The following is a 21208-nucleotide window of genomic DNA, read 5'->3' on the forward strand; positions in this document are numbered from 1 at the left end:
TTCTCTTTGACTCTCTCTCCCGTGGCTGCAGAAAAAGCCAGCACAGGAGATGTGGAAGAGAAACGAGGCAAAAGGTGTCTCAAATCTCTTTCAGTTCCTGGGCAGGCAAATGTTGCTCAGAAGTCAGGCCGCTTGCCCAGTCGTTGCAGCCATTTGACACCAAAAAATGAAGAAAACGTCATTGTGTATTCCAGAGTCCGTTTGTTTCTGCCTTTTAGATCAGGATGGCCTGATCTAAATTCCACATTGTCGTTCCTCAAATCAGGTCTTCTCTATGCTCACGCACGCACACATTCTCCACCAAATGCTCCTGTGCCGAGAACTTGCCTTTTTGTGTTTCATTCTATCCAAAAGCGCTTAGCTTTTTATTATCAAAATTTAATAAAGCCTTGATTAAGAAATCACACTACTTCAATTGCTTCTGTTGCTTTTCTCTAACAAGCCAAAACAACATCTTGTATTCGCTCTCGCTCTGTCTCTCTCTCCTTTTCTCCCTCCCTCCTCCATGCTTTTGCTTCTCTCATGTCTCTCCGCCCTTCTCCCTCTCTTTCTTAGCCCTCTCTCAATATCATTGTCCCCGCAGCCCCTCCCTCTTTATTTTTCTTTCTTAGCCTCCTTTGTGCACGCATTAACCACGAATGCGTTTATGAACAATTGTGAGCCTGGAAGCAGCCCTTGAATGAGAGGCAGCGACAGGATTATGGTTGATTTGTGCTGACCCCAGGGATGAATCTTCCAAAAAATGTCTTGGCATTAACCTTGCTGCCCAGATTTAAAGGTCGTATAATCTTGCCACAAGACAACCTCTTCTGTCCGGTTCAGGCCCTAAATCTTACTAAGGGACCGAGGAGTCTACTTTATATGTTCATCTCTCCTCCTTAGGAAGACTCTGGAAGTTTGCAGACGTTAGGGAATGGGAGGAGGCTGAGAGAAGTCAGCAGAGAAAGAAACACAGAGAAGGAAGGAGGGAGGTGAATACACAAGAGGGCTAATGGGAAGTTTGGCAGGAAGATGAGACTTCTCACAGCCTTTCCTAGTTAATGTTCTGTCTGTCTGGTTCACGGAGGATAGCCTGCAGCAGGGTTACTCCAAAGAATAGGAAGGAAGGACGGACGGAGGAAGGAAGGAAGGAAGGAAGGAAGGAAGGAAGGAAGGAAGGGCAAACCTGGTAAACACAGAGAGTCCTAGCATGGCCAGACAGCCTTGTGCTTAGAATGAACGCCTGCTGTGGCCTGCTGGCCAGCAGTGCAGATGCTGGAGGACTCACTGGCCAGATGATTACCCTACAGCAAAATGCCCAAGATGGGCCAGTGTCAAGATTTACCAAAGATGCTAGGAGTGCTGGCATCTCTTCAGAATGGATGAGTGTTTGAAGATGGTTGATGTTGTGGCCCCTTGTCTGGTGGCCATACACAAGTACCAGCAGTTGGTGCAGCCTCCATTGAACTCATGTGCTTATTCTGTCTTGCGCATAGCATGTGGCCTTCCCTCCACGAGCTGTGGCCTGTCTTAACAGACCTGCAACTTCAGATTTCTCAGACATTCTGCTTCCTGTGCCAGTTTCCTAATGGCACTAAAGATGGCCAGACTGTTATAGCTGTAAACCCTTGAATTTTCCTTGTAGTTTTTCAAATGTTTGTTCTTTATTCTCTGTCTGTCTGTCTGTCTGTCTGTCTGTCTCTCTCTCCCTCTCTCTGTCTGTCTGTCTCTCTCTGGTTCACTTGTATCTATAGGCTAGAGATGACCTTCAGAAGCTGTTCCTCAATCACTTTCTATCTTGTTTTCTTTTTTTTTTTAAAGATTTATTTATTATATATACAACATTCTGCCTCCATGTATGCCAGAAGACTGTACCAGATCTCATTATAGATGGTTGAAAGCCACCATGTGGTTGCTAGGGATTGAACTCGGGACCTCTGGAAGAACGAGCTGTGCTGTTCTTAACCTCTGAGCCATCTCTCCAGCTCCTCTATCTTGTTTTCTGAAAGCATCTCTTACTCAACCCGATGCTTGCCCAGTAGGCGAGGTAGCTGGCAGGTGATCCCCAGGGGTCTGCTTGTCTCTGTCTTCCCAGGATGGGGATGGCAAGCATGTTCATGACCTCATACCTGGTGTTTCTATATGACTTCAGTGGGTCGAGTTGGACTTAGGACCTCATGCCTCACAATGAGTACTTTATAAACCAACTCATCTATCTTCCAAACCCAATCACTTATTTTTTGATTAATTTATAGCAATGTCTGTGTTTATCATGCACAGTATGAAGTGGAATGTGGCACACGGTGGAATGGCTGAGCTAGTTTTTCCTTTTGATTTCCTTCCCTTTCTTTACTTTTCTTTCTTTTTTCCTTTGACACATAGTCTCACTCCTTGAGAGCAGGCTGGCCTAGAACTTACTGTATATCTAGGCTGAACTTGAATTCATGGTCCTCAGATCTCGGCCTCTTAGTGTGGAGATAACAGGCGTGGCCCGTCACGCCTTGCCAAAGATGCGCATTTGCTGAGTGAAGAGCTTAGCCATGTCGATCTAGTTTGCGTTTCCCCTGCAAGGTAACTGAGGGACATTGTTAGAAACATATGGCACCAGAATGCCCTGGAAACTCTTGATTTTCCTTGTTCCTCTCATCCCTGTGGAGGAAAAGTGAGGAGTGGGCAGAAGAGGTGAGCCCTGCGGAGCTCTGACAGCCAGCACCCATGGCTCTACTCAGATCTCAGCACACGTGCCCCTGTCAGGGGCTGTCTGAGTACCACTCACTTAACTTGTCACCGTGGAAAGTGGCTCTCAACCTTCCTAATGCTGTGACCCTTTAATGCAGTTCCTCGTGTTGTGGTGACCCCCCCAATCATAAAATTATTTCATTGCTACTTCATAACCGTAATTTTGCTACTGTTCTGAATTGTAATGTAAATATCTGATATGCAGGATATCTGATATGTGACCCCCCAAAAGGGGCCATGACCCACAGGTTGGGAGCAACTGCTTTACACAGAATGGAACTAGCCATGGTATAATTGGTGATTATGTGCTTTTGCAGGTAAACATGTCTAACTATTTTCTTCTTGAAGCACTCCCTCAGGAGTTGGGCTTCTTTCTACATCTTTATACCTCTTATGGGGCTACATAAGTGGCTCTGCAAATTAATGTTGGATAAGGAGGGAGTCCAGTTTTCTAGAATGTTTCCACTGAGTCTTAGTGATTGTGGTATGTTCATATACCTGATATCTCTTCTACTATGTCTTCTAGGGACGTATGCAATATATGTTGAAAAAATATATATATATATATATATTGAAGGAGATGCTTGGGTCATATATATATTTGTCACACAGGGATGTACTGTTGCAACTGGCTTCATATGAAGGCAGCATAGGAAGTTACATCCATCACCACAGTGCTGGCTTTAAATGACAACACTTATATCTACCTTTTATTGAGTTTTAAGAATGTCAGACACGGTGGTGGATACGTGTCACCTGAAAAGGAGCTTTAGCCATTCCCATCTTACAAGTGTGGAAACTAAAGTTTGGAAGGCTTAAGGAATCTATCCAGTTAGCAGGCTTCAGGGTTCATCTGGCAGTGAGCTAAGCCCGATGCTGCACCAGGAAGAGATTCCAGAGGCTAGGTCTACTTAACCCAAAGGAGGTACAACCAGATGCAGAAAGAAAGCTAAGGAAATAGTTTCCAAGTATAAGGGGGGGGGGTGCGATTTTGGAAGATCATGTATTATTTAAGTCAGAAACATTACATGGTCCACTCCACATAACAGTCAAATGGGGCCCAGTGAGAGATGTCAGAACACTAGTGTGTGTGGGAGGGGCCGTATCTGCTGCTTCGAGGGTGATAGGCAAGGCTGATGAATGAGGACATGAGATACAGGAGCGAGCAGGAACTGGGACGCTTACAGGCTCCTATTACATCATGCCACATTCAATTGGGCATATTCCTCTTTATTTTCTGGGCTCCAAGGCCAGCCTTCTCTGCTAAATACTTACGTATTTTGCGTAAGCACGAAAACTATTTTAAAAGTTTAAGTTAAAGGGTTATGACTATCCCGGTTGTCCCTTTTTCTCCCTCGCGTCCCCAGTCGGACGCTGCGGGTTGTGTGGGCTGAGCAGCAGGCAGTGGCTCCTGTGTAGTTTCTCTTCCTACCATGTGGTGGGGCTGTTCTTCTAGTTATCTCCACCATTACTAGTCCAATATTTATTTTCGGTGAGTAATTTGTTTATCGGGAGGTTATTTTAATCTAATTTTGGCCATATTTGCTAGTGCACACTATCTGTGCTTCCCAGCGTTAGCAGCTTGCATGTCTTGAAGGAAATTAGCTGAAGATGGTCTCGGCGGCATTTGCGCGGCCATTATTTAAGTGAGGTGGGAGGAGGCTGCGAGAGAGGAGCCTGGGGTTAGAACAGCGGCTGGAATTTGTAGCCTTCCTAGTGGTGTTAGCGTGATTGAGCAGGATTGACCGAGGGCGGGGGAGTCCGAGTAGCTTTTCTCAGGCTGTCTTTGCCTGACAGCAGCAACGCTTGTAGTTAGGGTCGCTAGTCTCCTAGAACACTGCGGCCACTTGTAAAGGACCTAGATCAGTCCGGAAGGACAACAGTCCTCAAGTTCTGCGCCCTCGGCACAAGTCCCTCCTTCTGTTTGATGGCATTTTAATGAACTGCTATTGCAAGCCCTCTGCAAGTTGGGGAGTGGGTGACGTTGGAAAGAGAGCAACTGTATACCAGAACGCCCACAGCAAGTAGTGATGATGACCCTTGCTGGACACTGCTCACATGTCAGTGAATTCTTCATCCCCATTTATATAATAATCCTATTACTACGCCCATTTTATGTGCCTGGAAGATGTCGCTGTCAGAAAATAAAGACTTACTGAGACCCCCACAAATAACATAAGGAAAACAAAATTCTACCTCAGCTGTGACTGTTTCCAAAGCACCCCGTTTTCATATTTCTGCCATCCTAACCCCAGACTCTGGGCTCAGCCCCAGAGTGACTATGCGATCTAACTTGGCCTTTGTCATTACACTTGAGTTTTGGTTCATTTACCATAAGTACCGTAAGTGGAGGGTTTGGGGGAGGGGTTGAGACTTCTTTGGAACAAAATCTTCCATTTTTATCATCAAAGCCCAAGTGTAAACGACACATGCGCAGTAGACACAATGGGAGCCCAGGCAGAGACCTCAGCGTGGCTTTTCCCTTGCTCCGCGACTCTTGGTAGTCTCCGAGAAGCTCCCAGAGACGTTTCTGGGGATCTGGAAAAAAATCAACATTGAAAACTTCTGAATGAATGTCTGTGTGGAGTTTGGGGGCTGGGCTTGGCCTGTTGTTTGGGATTACAGCTTGAAGACAGAGAGTGCCATGATGCTTCCTGTGGGAGGCTAGAAAAGTGAGCCATACTTGTCTAAGAGTGGCCATAAAATAAAATAAGCTAGGAAATTTGACCCAGAGAAAGCCAGAGTCTTGTATTTATCATCAAGCCGCCATTCAGTCATTTTGGAGTCTCTGAGTCCTAATGGACCTAATCAAGGAATTGAACTGAACCTGAGACTTTGAGGACAGTGGAGCTGTGCTAGTCGGCAGGAGGATAGGATAGGGAAGGGTCCTGTGATGGTCAGACTCTTCAGAGGTGACTGTCCTTGGTCTTAACAGAGCTGTGGATGGTGGTGATGACGGTGGTCCTACCTGACCCAGAACTTGGCTACAAAGTAACATTGTCATGTAGTTGCTAGCTAGGGTCAGTTCTTATACATGAGCAGGATGCTATCTTTTACTACCTCTGTCTCCAGGGCTTCCCCTCTATCCTAGGATTTGTCTGCAAGTTTGGGCCATAGTGTTCATTTGAAAAGGCCTTAAAGGTATCCAAGGTTCCAAGTTGTGGATGAAGAGGGCGTGAATTTGCTATAATTATTGCATGACACAGTCTCCATAAGGACAAGAGACAGGGTTTACATAGTAGTCTTGATGTCTACTCTCCTGATACTGTGGGATCAAACTGTAGCATCTATGGGGACATGGCTATTAGGTAGGCAGGTTTGTCCCCTTTAAAAATAACGACTAATACAGAAAGAGGCTTTGTACCGGGAGGTGGGTGTAGAGCACTGGATTTTAATATACTTTGGTAAAAGTCAATGTTGGTTTATAATTACTACCCCTGGGGGTTCCAGGAGTTGATTTTACACAGGAATGGGGCTAGTTCAAGTTGAAATTAGTCTCCTAAGATCTGTCCCTTGCACTGAATGACACCTGGCTGTTCTTGAGTGCCCATCTTTCCTGTAGAAGCGTCTTCTGTGAAAAGACTAGCAGGAAATAGTTTAGAGTTTGTGGACCACACACTTTCTGTTAGAGCTATTCCTCTTTGCCCTGAGAGGGCAGGAGCAGCTATAGGAAGCACATAAAAGAAGGAATGGCTATGACTGCGTCCCCATAAAACTTTATAAAAATAAGCTGTGGGCAGTGTGCTGACCCTTACTTTAGATGGAGTGAGCCTCACCCCTGGGCACTGTATTCCAGTAATTCTTATTTCTTAAGCCATTAACTCTAATGTATTTTATACAGCAGACACCCAGAGCAAGTTCTCTGAATAAGCTAAGGAATGAATAAACAAACAAATACATGCAAATCGGGTCCCCTTCAGCCCATCAGTAGGCAACTTACTTTGTTTTCATTTTGGGCACTCAGGAGTTAACACCCAGGGCTGTGGAGCTGTAAACCCTTTAGATTTTAGAACTTGTATCATTCTGGCATAATTGATGACTGGCTGTGGGTTGACAAAGATAAAGTCTCGCCAAGATTTAAAGGGATAGACAAGAAGATAAGCATTCCGAAGCTCTGGAGGCACATGACCGCTTCCTCATTATATCCAGGATCGACTGTATGCTTATTTATTCGCAACAAGGTGCACCATCAGTGTTTTCTACATATTCTAGAAGCAGCGGGTTACGAGGCATTTTTTCATGTATTACCTCATTTAAAGCTCAAACCAGTCCTGTAAGACAGGTAAATATTTAACAATTCCACGACAGTGACTTTCAGTGTGATTGATTTTTACCCCGAAGGAATGTTTATTGAAGCTGAGGGCATTGTGACTATCACATCTACTGGAGGGTTGCTCCTGGAAGTCATGGAATAGAGACTAATTTGTTACCGGCATCCTACGATGCTTAGGCTGTCCCTCTATAATAAATAATACCTGGACCCAGATGTACACAGTGGGAGGTTGAGAAAGCCTTGCTGTCACAAGGATCAAAGACGTTGGCCAAGCTCGTCATAGCCATGTAATATGCACTGGGTGTGTTGGGAATAAAATATACCCATTCTTTTCACTGCAGAAGGTTTCAAATCTGTTTTGTAAAAAGTAAGCGATATTGAATGAAATCTTGGCATAGATGTGTATATGAAAGATGAGAGCGAGGCGTAGAGATGCCACTCAACCTCTGCCTTAGCTTCTCTCCCTAATCCCAGACCTCTGCTGGAGCCTGAGTCCTTCCACATTTCCGGAAGCCATTACTGTCTACTTTTTGGTGGTGGTGATAGTGTGTGTGTGTGTGTAAAGCTTCCATATTATTCTTTAGTAAGATGGGCTGTGCAGAAAGAGAGAATGGAGACATAAGAGTCTTGAAGGAGGTCATTGTGATAGGAGAGAGGGTGGAATATTGATACTGATTGGAGCTGAGTCAAAGGAGCATGTAGAAGGCTCAAGGCCTTGGAATTTCATAGTGACATGCTATTGGATGACAAGGCCAGAGGCAGAAGGTTGGATGTGTGTGCTCTTTGCTTCTCCTCTCATCCTGGATTCTGGAGGTTCCAGGAAGCGTGGGCTGAATCCCATGACGTCTATAAAACCGTACAATTGTCTTCCTTGAAGTCCATAGTACTCAGCTGCATTGTGGCCTGAAGCAGAAGGGGCCAGAGAGGGCAGGTAGAGGAAATCTCTGTTTTCTTCCTTCCAGGTGTAAATCCTGACTGTCTTCTCCAGGTATCATCCTCATGTGCTGACTGTGGAAGCAGCCCAGTGAAGTGAGTGACATAGTCCCCCACAGGGCCTCAGCAGGGGTCACAGTTATTCCTGGGGCTTGGTGAGCACCTTCTCACCCGCTGGGAGAATAAACTCAAAGCAAGACTGGATATCTGGGAATGACCCAGAAGTTTCAAGGCAAAGCTACTCATTCCTTGGGGCTCTTTGGCAGAGATGTCAGACGCACATAGTAAGGAAGAAGGGTGAGAAATCCCTGGGCCGACATCGTCCTTCATTTCTGTACACCTCTCTGCGATTGCTCTAAGTGTGTGTGTGTGTCTATAGCTTCTCCCCTCCCTTTGCCCCCTGGCTTTAGCGCTTCTGAGTTTTGTTATTCTTTACTCACTGGGTTTTGACAATTTCCATTTGCTGTACTCTCAAGACTTCAGGAACATCCTACCTGCAGGTCCTGCCTTGTGACTCCTTGCTACAATGTGAGTCTCAGCCCAGGAGCCCCATGTGCAAAGTCTTTCCTGATCCTGTAGTCTAACGTAGCTGCCTCCCCCCTTCCCAGTTTCCATTTGCCTCTTCCTGAAGTTTCCGTGGATGTTGGCACCTGCACCCCTCCACTGCCTTCACACACATGTGTGTCCCATGAGGTCTGGGACTTCATTTTGTCTTTAGCTGTGTTCCTAGTGACAGCAATAGTGCCTGGAACACATTGGCATATTGCTGATGCTGTTTTAAATAGATGTTTGTCGAGAAAATTAATGTAGCACCCTAGGTGTGTGAGCATGATTTTAGTTGCTAGTTTATTGCCAGCAGCAGCAGCAGCGGGACTTTGTTCGGAGGCAAAAGGTCTCTGTTTATTTGTGTATAAAGTAAACCAACCAGTTTGCTGCCTATTGCTGGTAATCAATTGATTTCAGATATTTTCTAAAGTATCGATTTGACAATACAAAAAAAAAATTCTTGTACCAACGGAATGGCACATCAATCAATATACACACATACCACTAAGAGTGGGAAAAGATTGCCGCCAACTGCAATAGACACCATGTTGGGAACATCTGACCATTTGCAAAAGCCTAGAAGACATACTGTAGAATTGAGGAAAAGTATAACCCAGGCCTGTGGGTCTGTCATTTTAGCTCCTTATGAAGCCATAGGAAGAATGTGAGCTCAAAGCCTGGTAATTAGTGAGTTCCTGTCTCAATAAATAAATAAATATAAAAAAATAAAAGTAAAAAAAAAGTGATTAAATCCCAGCTCGGGGGTACAGCTTGGGCCCACTTTAGGTTCCAGCCCCAAAACCATTCAAAAAGGGAAAAAAATTAATAAATTATGGCATAAGAATATTGATTTGCTTGCTATATGTGATGCAGATGGTGGAACGAGGGGATCTCTGTTCTGGTGTCCTTTCTCTCAGGAGAGTAGCACCGGGCAGTGAGCACAGAGGACAGGAGGAATGGCATATGCTCCACTCTGCAGGATGAGGCGGATGGAGACTCCAAGGCTTACCTGAGGAGAAATGTTCCTCTGGTGTGGAACTGTGCCATAGGAAGCTACTAAGAAGCGCTTCTGATTTCAAAGAGAAACATCTAGATTCAAAACCATTTGATAAAACACTAGGGGTGGCCTCTTCCCCATCTGAGTCACTATTCCTGGAACTAAGAGAAAGTGTCCTTAGTTTTATAAAGGCAGGATTTGCTTGAGACAAAGGCTCTCTTTCTAGGCGAGCTTGCGGAGATGGATCTACGCAATGGAGAGAAAGGGGCACCTGTAAATGAATTTGACGTCATTACTGATGTTTGAGCCACAAATAACCGCCTGCAATTTCCACTCCTGATAGTGTTTAGTTATGCTTCCATTTGCATCTCGCTGATTCCTCTCTGCGTAGGAGCCAAGTCTCTGCTGCAACTGCCAAGGGAGTGGACAACTTCAGGCCTCTCCTCTCAAAATCTTTGCTCTTTCGTTACATGCTCGAAGGTACTTCTGGCCTGGCTTCACCTAGCTTCTATCTGGTAGACCCTCCCACCCTCCAAACTCCAGATTGCCTCGAGTGACATGAATAGTTGTTGGCTACTTTTTCGGGACCATAAATATTCTGGAATTTGCTTCTTGTTAGAACTGGGAGGAAACAGGCAGATGGAAGATGGGGAGAGAAACCCATTTCCTCTGAGACCCTTGGGCTTATCTCCAACAGCCTTCCAGAAACATTTCACAAGAAGCCGGTTGTTCTGGGAAGAGTGAAATGTTTGTACTGGATGCAAAGTTGGATGCTAACAGGCCATCAAGGGTTGGGGGACAGCATAGGATGTCAGCTCTCCGTCAGATGGCAGATTCCAGTAGAATCCTAGAGATGCCCTGTGGAAGCTTGATGGACTTCAACAAGCCTTTCAACATCTCAGATTCTGCATGCTCATTTGTAAAGCGAGGAACACAGTGCTTAGGCTACAGCACTTTCATAAGACAAACGAGATGATCCATATGAAATGATTATGCTCAGAACATAGCAAACACTGAGCAGATAAATAGTTCCTCTTGTACCTGGTTTTACGGTGGGGGGGGGCAGGCAGCTCATTGTCTTATAATGTGATTTGGGAGCCTTGGGAAGGCTATTTTGTCCAGAGATATCCTCTAAATTGGCTCACTGAACACCAGAACAATCTACAGCAAAAGTGCACACAATACGTATGGTAGGTAGGGACACCTTTATCTCGAGTCTCAGTGCTGGGAGTTCCAGGTGGGATATTGTGGGCTTTGGGTGCTGTGGGTCAAAGTGCACGTTTCACTTTGTGTGTGAAGTCCTGATTGGAACCGAGCAAGCTTTGGGATGCGTGTGTTTCTGGTTGGCAGACAGCGAGGAGAAAGCTTGCGAAAAGACCTTGGAAGTACAGTGGAGTTCCACTAGCCTTGCTAAGTGATGGTCTGCTCTGAGTTTGATTTTGTGCACAGGAAGAGCTTACCCATGCTCAGAAAATGGATGTTTAGGAAGTTTCTGAACAAAGCATAGAGCTCTTTGATCTCTATGGGTAAGAATTTCCCAAGGGAGCACGTTAGAGTGTGCAATGTCGTTGAGCATCACATCCCTCCCCAGAAGTGTCAGAAGGCCTCAAATCCTTGCATTTCCCCTTAGATTCATATATCTCATTATACCCAGGAATAGCTGTTATGGTTTGAATATGGAATATTCTTACAGAATCAAGTGTTGGAGCCCAGGTGGTAGAACTGTGTTAGAAATTTTGGGAAACTTTAGGAGGGGAGGCCTAGATTGAAGTAGCTACTGGGATCACGTCTTTGGAGACTATGTTCCCCTACCCCTTCTGGAATCCCTCTGCTTGCTGTCTGTTATGGTGAGCTGACTTGCTCTGCTGCGTGGTCCCTGCAGTGATTATTGGTCTCCTGTTGGCACCACTCCTGTTCTCTATGCCCCACTTCTTTTTTGGAATGAAAAATTTAACCCTGTGTCAATGTATTTTGCACATATATAACTTGTTCTTGATCATATGGATGGGGCTCACATCTGTGGGTTTACCATGAACCCACACAGGCTGCTCCTGAATTAGCAGGGGACAAGGAGGAGGGCACATTTCGACTGTAAATGCCTTCAAACCATAGTACCCAATAATGCAATCAGGATTACCTAGCTAGGAAATAGTACAGTCAATGCTCGACCCAAAAAGCTATGTGACCCTGGTGCTTCTGTTCTTGAGCGGGGATTTCAAAAGTAACATGCTCATATATGGGACCTTTGACACTATGTCACACATGAGAACTGAGGGGTTGTTAAAAATCATAAACAGTGTCGATTCTGTTGATGATGGCGATTTTCACGGGTGGCAGGTATTGAGCAGTTATTGTACGTCCAGCATTAGATGGCTTGTTTTGTGGTATTATTTCAATTAATTCTCTCAAATTAAGAATGAAGAAGCTATTCTTGTTTTTTTTTTTAAATCTGGGTGAAACACTGAGTGGAGGAGGTGTGAAATCACAGGCTCAAGGTTGCACAGTTAGAAGGGAGTGGAGTCCAGCCTAGCTCAGGACTCCAGGAAGACAGCTGGCAGAGACCCGAGGGGTTCACACAGGGAACAGGACCAGCAAAGCAGGCATGAGTACCTGCGGATGGCAAAGATGAGTTTAGAGCCTTACACTGGTCTGTATGTCTCATTCCTGGATGTAGCTGCTTCGGTCTCACGTGGTCCTCTGCTGATTCCCTTTGCTGAAGGATCTTACTCTACACCTAAAGGAATGATACAGTGCTGAGATCAGACAGACAGCCCCCTTTGCCTTTGCCAAACAAGAAGGCCGAGCTTGTAGATGTGCTAATCCGGGACTCTGGGCATCTCTCACAGGCAGCTGCCACGAGGCTCCGGATTCTCCAGGAGAAAGTCAATCCTTTGAGGCTTAAAGGTCTCTAGGCTTTCCTGTTTAGAAGACAAATATCTTTGTAAAGTTGGTTCTGCTCACCAATGCCTTCAGGGGCTAGCAAGATAATTCACTTTTAAAGGAGATGGGGTAAGACAAAAGGTGAGGTGGTTGCTATGGCAACCTGCAGGCCTGCTTGTCCTGTGATTAAACATTGACAACATGGCACAAACCGAAAGTCTACAGGCTACTAGTTTGTAGCTCCAATCACAAGGTTCTTTCCCTTTTACTCTCCTAATTATTTAAATGTATGGTAGAATATTTGGAATAAAAATGTTAGAAAAATCTGAACAGGCTAACAGGACCACCAGTGCCTCTTCTTGTAACTAAGCACCATTGATACCTTAGCATAATTCTTTCTGATTTCTCTCTATATTTTTTTTTACCTGAGTGCAAAAAATCTACACCAATGGGTACCTCTCCTAAAGCAAAACATTTGAACTCTAATTAAAAATGTTTTGAGTAAAAATGAGGATACCAAATAAGGGTACCAGTAGACCACGTTTCAGACAGAGAATTAAGTAGAAGTAAGGAAGGCTCCAAGAGGACATAACCCAGAGAGAAGAGGGGAATACAAAAAGGTGAATTGGAGTGAGACATGGATTAAGTCTCTGCTGTTCAAGGATTCCACAGTGGAAAATGGGCCAAAGATCTTTAGCCATAGCTGGAGTGGCCAACCAAACCAGCAATACCCAGGAAGCAGAAAGATACATGACCTTCAGGTTTCCTTCATCTTTACATTCTCCTCCCATCTTTCAATCTATGTACTTCATCTCAACTTCCTAGGAAATTAAGATGTGTGTGTGCGCACACACGCATATACACATGCATGGATACACACACACAAACACACACACACTAGGCATCAGCTTCTCCAAAAGCAAGCTTAGGAAGAAGCCATTTCTATAGTCAGACTACAGAAGAGCTGGTCTGCTTGGAAGAGGGGAGCTTCGAGGCCCCCAGATTCTGAGCTCACCCAGCGCTGTGTGTGAAAACTCACATTTTTGCCTCAATATTTTTCTTCTCTGCGAAGTGGTGTTTTTCTTTCAAATCTCCCCAGAATTCCTCTGAGCCGCTGATCCGAGCGACCCTCATTTCATTTTTCGGCTCTTCTCCACTTCTCTTCCGAAGTTGGATGAATCTCCACTTGTCGGGTGTTAGATACCTATTGACTTCTGTAAAACTTCCCAAACTCTTCTCAGAGAAAGATCGACTGATGTAGGGTCAGCAAAGAAGGGGCTTTAGCTACTTCAGATGTTAGTAAACATGGCAGCTTGTTGGGGATTAACAGGAAAACCATGAATAGCATCACTGCTGTTTGAAAAGGGATTTTTCTCTCAGACAATTAAAGACCTTTTTTTCTCCATCACCCACTTCTTCTTACCCCAGATGAATAATGAATGAAGGTCATTAGGATGATGTATTATCGGTCGCATTGCCTTAGAATAGACAAAGACAAATGTCATCAACCTTCCACTGCATACAGGGGCCCTGCGTCCCATATTTGCCATTTCTGGCACTTTTCACCAAGAGATACTTTTCTTTACTATATCCTTGTTACTCCCCAATTTTTTTTTAAACTTTGGATATCAGATAGACTAAAACCTCATTTAGGTAGCAAAGAACTCTAGCGCTGTTTGGCCAAGATCATCCAAGGCAAGAAATATTTTTGTTTTAAGGGAATAATTCATTAAGGGAAGCATTGGAGGAATATTAGACCTTTCACAGACATCACCAGGCATAAGTCTCATCATCCTTAATTCAAGGTCATGGCTGCACAAAATATTATAAAAGGAAAAACCAAAATAAAATCAGCTCCTCACATGGGTCAAAAATCTCAGGGGAGCTAAGTAAAGCCCTGCAACGGAAAATGTTCTAAGCAAACAAAAATAAAAGGTCTGTTAATATTATGAGAAAACCCTCCATGGAGTACACCATTGAATTTCCATGTTGTTTTTTACACTCATGTGCACTTACATGGTCTTGTGGAAAAATAATACTTGAAGCTGTAATTCTGCTCTTCTGATTACAGCTCAGGGGAGCTCTCCCGCACACGTTTGGCTAGAAGCACATACGGTCTCATAAACCAGCATGAGTGGCTCATATAATGGAGCCGTGTAACATTGAGAGAAGGGCAGGATTTGAACATCTGTGAAGGGCAGAGTCACAGAGTCAGTTACCTAGCGCCCTGAGGTCCTGCAGGCCTCGTTTGGGTTGCAGGAGCTCTAAGTCCTCTGTACCCAGGGAAGTTAATCTGAAGAGTAGCATAGACTAGCTGTTGGCAGAGGTGTCTTGGACTGTTCTTGGCCTTGTGGTTCTTCAGAGACAATTGACAAGGTATCTGGATAGACAGGTCCATATAATAGTCTCAGTGGAGAACACCAGGAAAACATAGAGACAAAGAAATCATGGCGCAGAAGAGGGGAAGGCAGAACTCTGCCAAATTTCTATCAGATATGGATGGGAAGCCCCGTTGAACAACCCTTCAGGGTGGACTTTCATCCTGGTAGTCTGCTCTCTTCCCCAGCCCGTCTTGGTGTTTAATAGTCTTTATGTGACGAGTTCCCTTCCTGTTTGAGCCTGGCCTTCTGCTGTCGTTTCTTTGTAGTTTTGTCTTATAGTCCTTCTGTCTATAGGAACCGTAAGCTAAGACATCCATTCATAAGGACAGTGCTGACTGGGGTGAGGTTCGGTTTGGTGTGTCGAGCAGAGGACACAACAGAACCCAACACATGTTTTCACAGAAGCAGTTACTAGTTTCAGACCCGGAGAAAGGTGGGTCTGTCCATAAGTGCTAAAGAGGAACCTGGCTACAGCAGGGAGTCAATGTGTGACGGAAAGGGAGAATGAGAAGGGACCACACCTTCACTGAGGGCTGTGGTCCATTTAAGGACTTGCCCACAGAGGTTGTGGATTAACTCTTCCAAAGGCATATGGAGTGAGGAGAACTTACTTACCTGACTCTGGTGCTGTCCATTAGGTCTGACTGACAGTCGGTGAATGAAATGCTTATTTACGATCCGAGAATTGAGGGAAAAGGGCATCATATTGGAATCGTTCCTGGAGAGGGGAAGGTTTCACTAGGCCAGAGGTGACGTGGTGTAACGGGGCTTCAAGACTAAGGCACGCCTGCAAGTGGATGCTGACATGGAAACTATATTAAATAAACATGTGACCCCGTGATAGTCCACTAACTGGCTTTCCTACTCTGGGAAAAGCACCTAGCGGGTCTCCTGGAAGCAATAACCTTCACTTGGTCGTCTCCCCACCCAGCCTTTAGAGACATAGAGAAGGATAGAAATATGACAAAATACCCCTCCTTTCCTTCCTCCTCCCCTCATTCCCATCCCGTCTTCCCTCCTTTTCTTTCTTACCTTCCCCATCTCCCCGGGTCTCTTCTTTTGTTTTTCCAAGAATAATTTAAAGACATTCATATTTTTCAATAGTGAGTTTCCTAAAAAGTAGGATATTTTCTTATATAACCTCTGCTTAACAAAACCTAAAAATAAACTGTTGTGTAACTTTTCCTGGGGAATTACAAACAAATGTCTCTTCTTCTCAGCTACGGAATGACAGACCGAAGCACCGGTTCTATTGAAAGGCTATCTTGGGGAACCAATTGATTTTGGGATGTTACTTCCAGTAGCTTGACTTCTTGACTTCCAAGAACACAAGAATCTCGGGCAGCTGTGTCACCCAAACACCCGATCCCTGCAAGGGTCAGGACACACAGACCTGTGTGGGTGGTACTCTCTGCCCCAGCTCGCAGGCAGGCAGTTGCTCTACTGAACAGTTACTGCTCCACAACTGTTTCCGGTTTACGTAACTCTGGAGGTGGGCATCTTGTCCATCGGGTCAGTTCTGTGAGCTTCCCGGGCCTTGAAAAGAAGTGTTCTGTGAACCTTGGAGAAGGTGATGTGGATGTCTGCTTGTTTTCTTCCGTTTACGGAGACGTCTTGAACTACTATGTCACAGTAACAGCCACTTATTCCCAGCAGCTTAGCAGGTTATGAGTCTCTGAAGTAACCACTGCCTTTTGCAAAGAAAAGAGAAGCTTCTCCCCATAACTGAGGCTGACAGCAGCAGTGATCTGTGGGCATTTAGAGGGCAATTGGAAAGCTGGCTCCCTGGGTCTGATGGGCTCCAGGCCAGCACCCATTGCTTCTTTCTTAGCCACACCTGGTTGCTGAAAGGACCCAGCATGGGGGAACAATTTTCACATCCAGTATACCGACGTGCAAGGTGAAACATGTCGCCTATGGCTCATGAACGTGACTTACTTGCCCAATCTGTCAGCGCCCCCTCTGGCCTTAAATTGTTCTCTACTATGGTCTTTGCAAAGCCACTAAATCTCCAAACTAGTCTTGAGGTCCCTGCTGAAGTAACTTCATCTTTTTAACCTTTCAGTGAACACAAACTTGTCTGGCTCAGTGAACTGGGCATGGAACAAAACCTGTCACCTAGTTCCTTCGGTAATATATGTCCATCCTTTCTTATCTTCTCATTTTTGATACCCATGAGGACTTCACTGAGTGATAGTCAGGCATCCCTAATGGTTTGTGTGAGCCTGTCCATCAGGGACCCTGCATCTCTTCATATGAAGCCTTTGTCTCGAGGAGGGATGAGCAGTTGCATTTTTTTTTTCCACTGGGACAGTACTCAGATTGATCCTGTCTGCCTCCGTGTCAACTTCCCCAGCAGAGCTGCGAGGGACTCTCCCATTGCTTGTTTAAAATGCTTCCCCTGTTCCAGCAGTTCAGAGACAGAATGTTCCCTGATTGTGACAGCCTCCATTATAAAGCCCCCATCTGGATACATGGTCAAGGATGCCCCTTTCTCTGTATCGCAGGGCGTACTGAAATAGCATCCTCCATCTCTTCTATCTCACTCGCTTTCTCCTTGATGTCTGATTCTTCCCATGGATTCCATGTTTTGGGATCCCAGGAAGAGATGGTTAGTGAGCTCCAATGTCCACTCTCTTTCCCTTGTGTCCCATCCACTATAATAGACGGCAAACAACACCCCAGCCTCCTCCTAGCTCTTTTCGCTTTCATGCTAGCGCTGAGGAGAGCATCTATGTACCCTTTCCCCATTGTAGCTCCCCAACCCACCACACACATGGGCAAAGTTCTTCCCAGTCAGAAAGTTCAGCTTCGGTTACATGTCATATCACCCACAGACACTACCACACCCCTTCTCTGAACCCTACCAGAATGGACTGCTCTCAAGTATTGGAGGTTTCTTCTCTAGGCCAGCAGTCACCTGAGTGCATCTTCCAACCAATGCTAGACTCATGATGAACCACTTGGTGACACCTGGAGGAAGACAGCCACCCCTGTGGTTTCCTTCCAGGGCACTCAGCCCTCAGATGACTTCCTATCAGTTGCATGCTTTGCCAATCCAAAGCAAGAGACAACACAACTTCCACAACAGCAAGGAGCCACAGCATCCCAGACTACACAGGGGAAAGGCAGCCATATTGGGACTTTCCCTGTGGCAGCCCCAATTTCAGATATACCAGACTCGGCTGTGCATCTTAACCGCCGCCATTCGACAGCTCCCCTCAACATTATCTATGGCTCTGTCAGCCAGTCCTTGGGTGGCAACTGTGGTGTGTGACTTTCCCTGCGGAGACATGAATAAACATATATTCATCACAGAAAGGGTACTGATGACAGACCAAAGAAAAGATTCTGCTTAAGCCTAGCTTAGTAAAACCATGATTTTTTTAATCGTTGTTACTTTGTAGGAGCGTGGATTAAAGGTTAGTTACAGGGACATGGGTGACTCAGATGGCTGTGTCACTGAAGAACACCCACCCCCAAGCAGGGTGAGCAATGACTCATGATAATTGCAGCTGTACCTCTCAGAACTTGCAGGCTGCTGCTCCAGCAAAGAGTCCCCTCCATCACTACAGCTACTTACGGCTTATACAACCTTGGGGAAGGGTCTTGGGAATCTTTTGAGTCTTCTGAGCCTCCCTCCAGGAAGGAAAGGGGCCATGCCAGTTAGAAGGAAATATCGACATAGCGTAAACATTGACACCACGGTACAAGGAGATCTACAAACCGTACTCACACTTTAACCTGAGCTTCACTGGTGCTTTTTCTAGTGAGATAATTTTTTTCCTGGCCCATTATCTGAATTATAATTATATGCTGTTCTAGGCATCATGTATTCTTATCTCTTTCTGTCCCCATGCCAAGTCTTTTTTCTTCTTCCTTTTATGATCTTGACATTTGTGAACAATCTAGGTTACGTGTCTTCCAGCATTTACCTCACTACGAGTTTGCTGACTTTCCCAATGCTAAGATTAAGGTCATGTATTTTGGCAGGGACACTATAGAAGTACTGCTGTCTTCTTCCCACGTCATCCGAACAAGAGGGCAGGTTACAAGCCCATGTTCCATTACCAGCAATGTTGTTTTCGATCATTTGGTTAAAATAACACCTGCCAGTTTTTTAAATTATTGCCATTATAAGTCTTATGTGGCAGACACACTGTGGCATTCTTAGGCAGCTCTGTCCTGGAGAGCCGTGACTGACATGACCTTTTCCCTTTTTCTCCAGAGTCAAACAGCCGCAGGGCAGTGAACAGAGGCTATGTCACCAGCTTACTCAGGCTGCACCAGGACTGGCACAGCCACGACGTGACCAACACCTACGTGCTGATCCGCCACGGGCTCCTGCTCTGTCTGAGGCACATTGTCACCCTCCGGTCTGGCAGGGAGGCCTTCCTGGCAGCCCAAGGCTTGGAGACTCTCTTCAGCATTGCACAGGTATCCAGCATGGGGATTTCCTAAGCTGGTGGATGACTTGCAGGCTGAAGCTTGGAAATTGTCTTGAACAGAGCAGGGGAAGCTAGAACGACTTCAAGATGGCGCTTGTTTCAATATGGCAGGTGCCATGAATTAAAATCCATACTCATTCACTCATTCGCATTTTCATTCAGTCATTCGATCAGTATGTGTTCAATCAATCTTCGTGTGTTTCTTATCAGCACACTGCTAGAGATGGCACACAGAACAGTGGTTAAGTGTTGTATGGGCTCTGGAATGACAGATCCCAGCCTAAAGCCGTGAAGCTTAGTAGCTATCATCTGCCCTTTCAAACCATCAATTCCCCCCTTTGCTTTAAGAAACATAGCTGGACATGGTGTGTCACATACCTTTAATCTTAGCAATGAGGAGGCAGAGACTGGCAGATCTCTGAGTTGGAGGCCAAGCCTGCTCTACAGAGTGAGTTCCAGGACAGCCAGGGCTACAAAGAGGAACCCTGTCCTGGAAAAACAAAAACAACAACAAAAGAAATAAAAGAAACATATACGCAAAAAAAAAAATAGAATTAAAATGTTTAGATTCTTTTGTGCCCTAGGTAAGTTCATGTGGTTCATGGGTTCATATTTTAATAGTTTATTTTCTTCTTTTGAATGTGAGCAGTCATTGGACTAAATAATACCGGGAATCTCTGGGGACTATGGCAAAGGAGACTTCTCATCTTATGGGGCATAGGTCCTAACAGGAGACAGGCATTAGATAAACAAAACACCCAATGAGAAAGGTTTGGCAGTGGTCTGTGAGACCAGTAAAAGTAAGACAAACTTTTATAGGTGGATGGAGAAGATTTTCTAGGGACATTAAGTCCTTTCTGAGTAGATGGCACCCAAGCCTAAATTATTGGACAGCTCATCAAACCAAGTTCAATGGGAAGAACATTCCAGCAAAGGGAATAGCGTCCTTCCTTAACTGGCACTTAGGTTCACCAGGTGGGGTGGATTGTCCAAGTTTATTCTGGTTTCAGCCCAAGGCACACACACTCCTTAGCTGCACTTGACTAGGTCCGATTTCAGTGCCATCCCTGCTAGTGATACGAATATCCCAAATATCCATCTCTGCTCGTTTTCCTATGCGTCACGGTCCCTGTTGTTTTCCTAGTTGTCAGTCGCTGGTGCTCATTGCTCCTCTCTGGAAAGCTTCCAAATTTACTCTCCCTGAGCACAAGCAGAGGTAATGAAGCAGCCAATGAGAGTGCCGCTCTCCCACCATAGCGTCGCTAGACTTTCCCTATCCCTTTTAAAAATAGCATCCCCTCCCTCTAAACACTACCACAATACTGTGCTGAAACCAATATCTAATTTTCTGTCTGCTATCACCTCTGGGTTTTTCTCTGTCATTACTGAGTTCGGAGCTTCTCAGTCATGAAATAGCTACATTTTACACTCTGCTTTTCTGGATCAAGCAGCGCTTTCAGTTTTCCCAAGCTTCCTTGTACTCTGTAGGCTCGTGATCCTCCAAGTCTCTAATCTCACCCAGTCCCTGTGACTTTCCCCTCTCGACTGCTGATAACAAGGCACCCCCATTATGGCTGGCATGCTTGCCTAGTTCTGCCCTCCATATTACTGACTGTTTTTCTGTCCTGTACTAAAAATCTCCGAAAGGACAATTGGGGAAGCAGACAGTGACTTTACAGTTGTATATTGCATAGAAGGACATAGTGAAAAAAAAATATCACACCAAATGGAGCCCAGGTGTGCCAGGGCCGCAAACACGCACTCAGGGCTTTAAAGGGAGTTCCTTACAGGTCAAGAGTGTCTTCGATCCTTCTAGTAAGCAAACAGCAAGCTTCCAGCCTCCAGTCACTATTGTAAAAGGAAGCTTATTGTGAGTGAAAGCAGCATCTGCATTTTATAGTGAGGTTGATCCGACCCATGCTGCAATCTCTGATTGGTATTATGTGAAAACGTATCTCAGGAGGGGTCCTGGAACAATGCTGAATAAATTGGCCATGATGCACTAAGCCTGTCGCTTGGAAACATGCACAAT

The 21208-nt window shown here is 45.2% G+C and overlaps 1 protein-coding gene across 2 annotated transcripts in view; it reads left to right on the forward strand.

Annotated features, from left to right (window-relative positions):
- Positions 1 to 21208, forward strand: part of Agbl1 (AGBL carboxypeptidase 1) — a 768202-nt gene that overhangs the window by 129096 nt on the left and 617898 nt on the right. For both annotated transcript variants that reach the window (XM_075952813.1, XM_075952814.1), the window contains exon 7: positions 18957 to 19165. In XM_075952813.1, the coding sequence (XP_075808928.1) occupies positions 18957 to 19165 (209 nt within the window). The remainder of the gene's footprint in view (positions 1 to 18956; positions 19166 to 21208) is intronic.

Source organism: Microtus pennsylvanicus, chromosome 18 (assembly GCF_037038515.1).
Source record: "Microtus pennsylvanicus isolate mMicPen1 chromosome 18, mMicPen1.hap1, whole genome shotgun sequence".
Classification (NCBI taxonomy): domain Eukaryota; kingdom Metazoa; phylum Chordata; class Mammalia; order Rodentia; family Cricetidae; genus Microtus; species Microtus pennsylvanicus.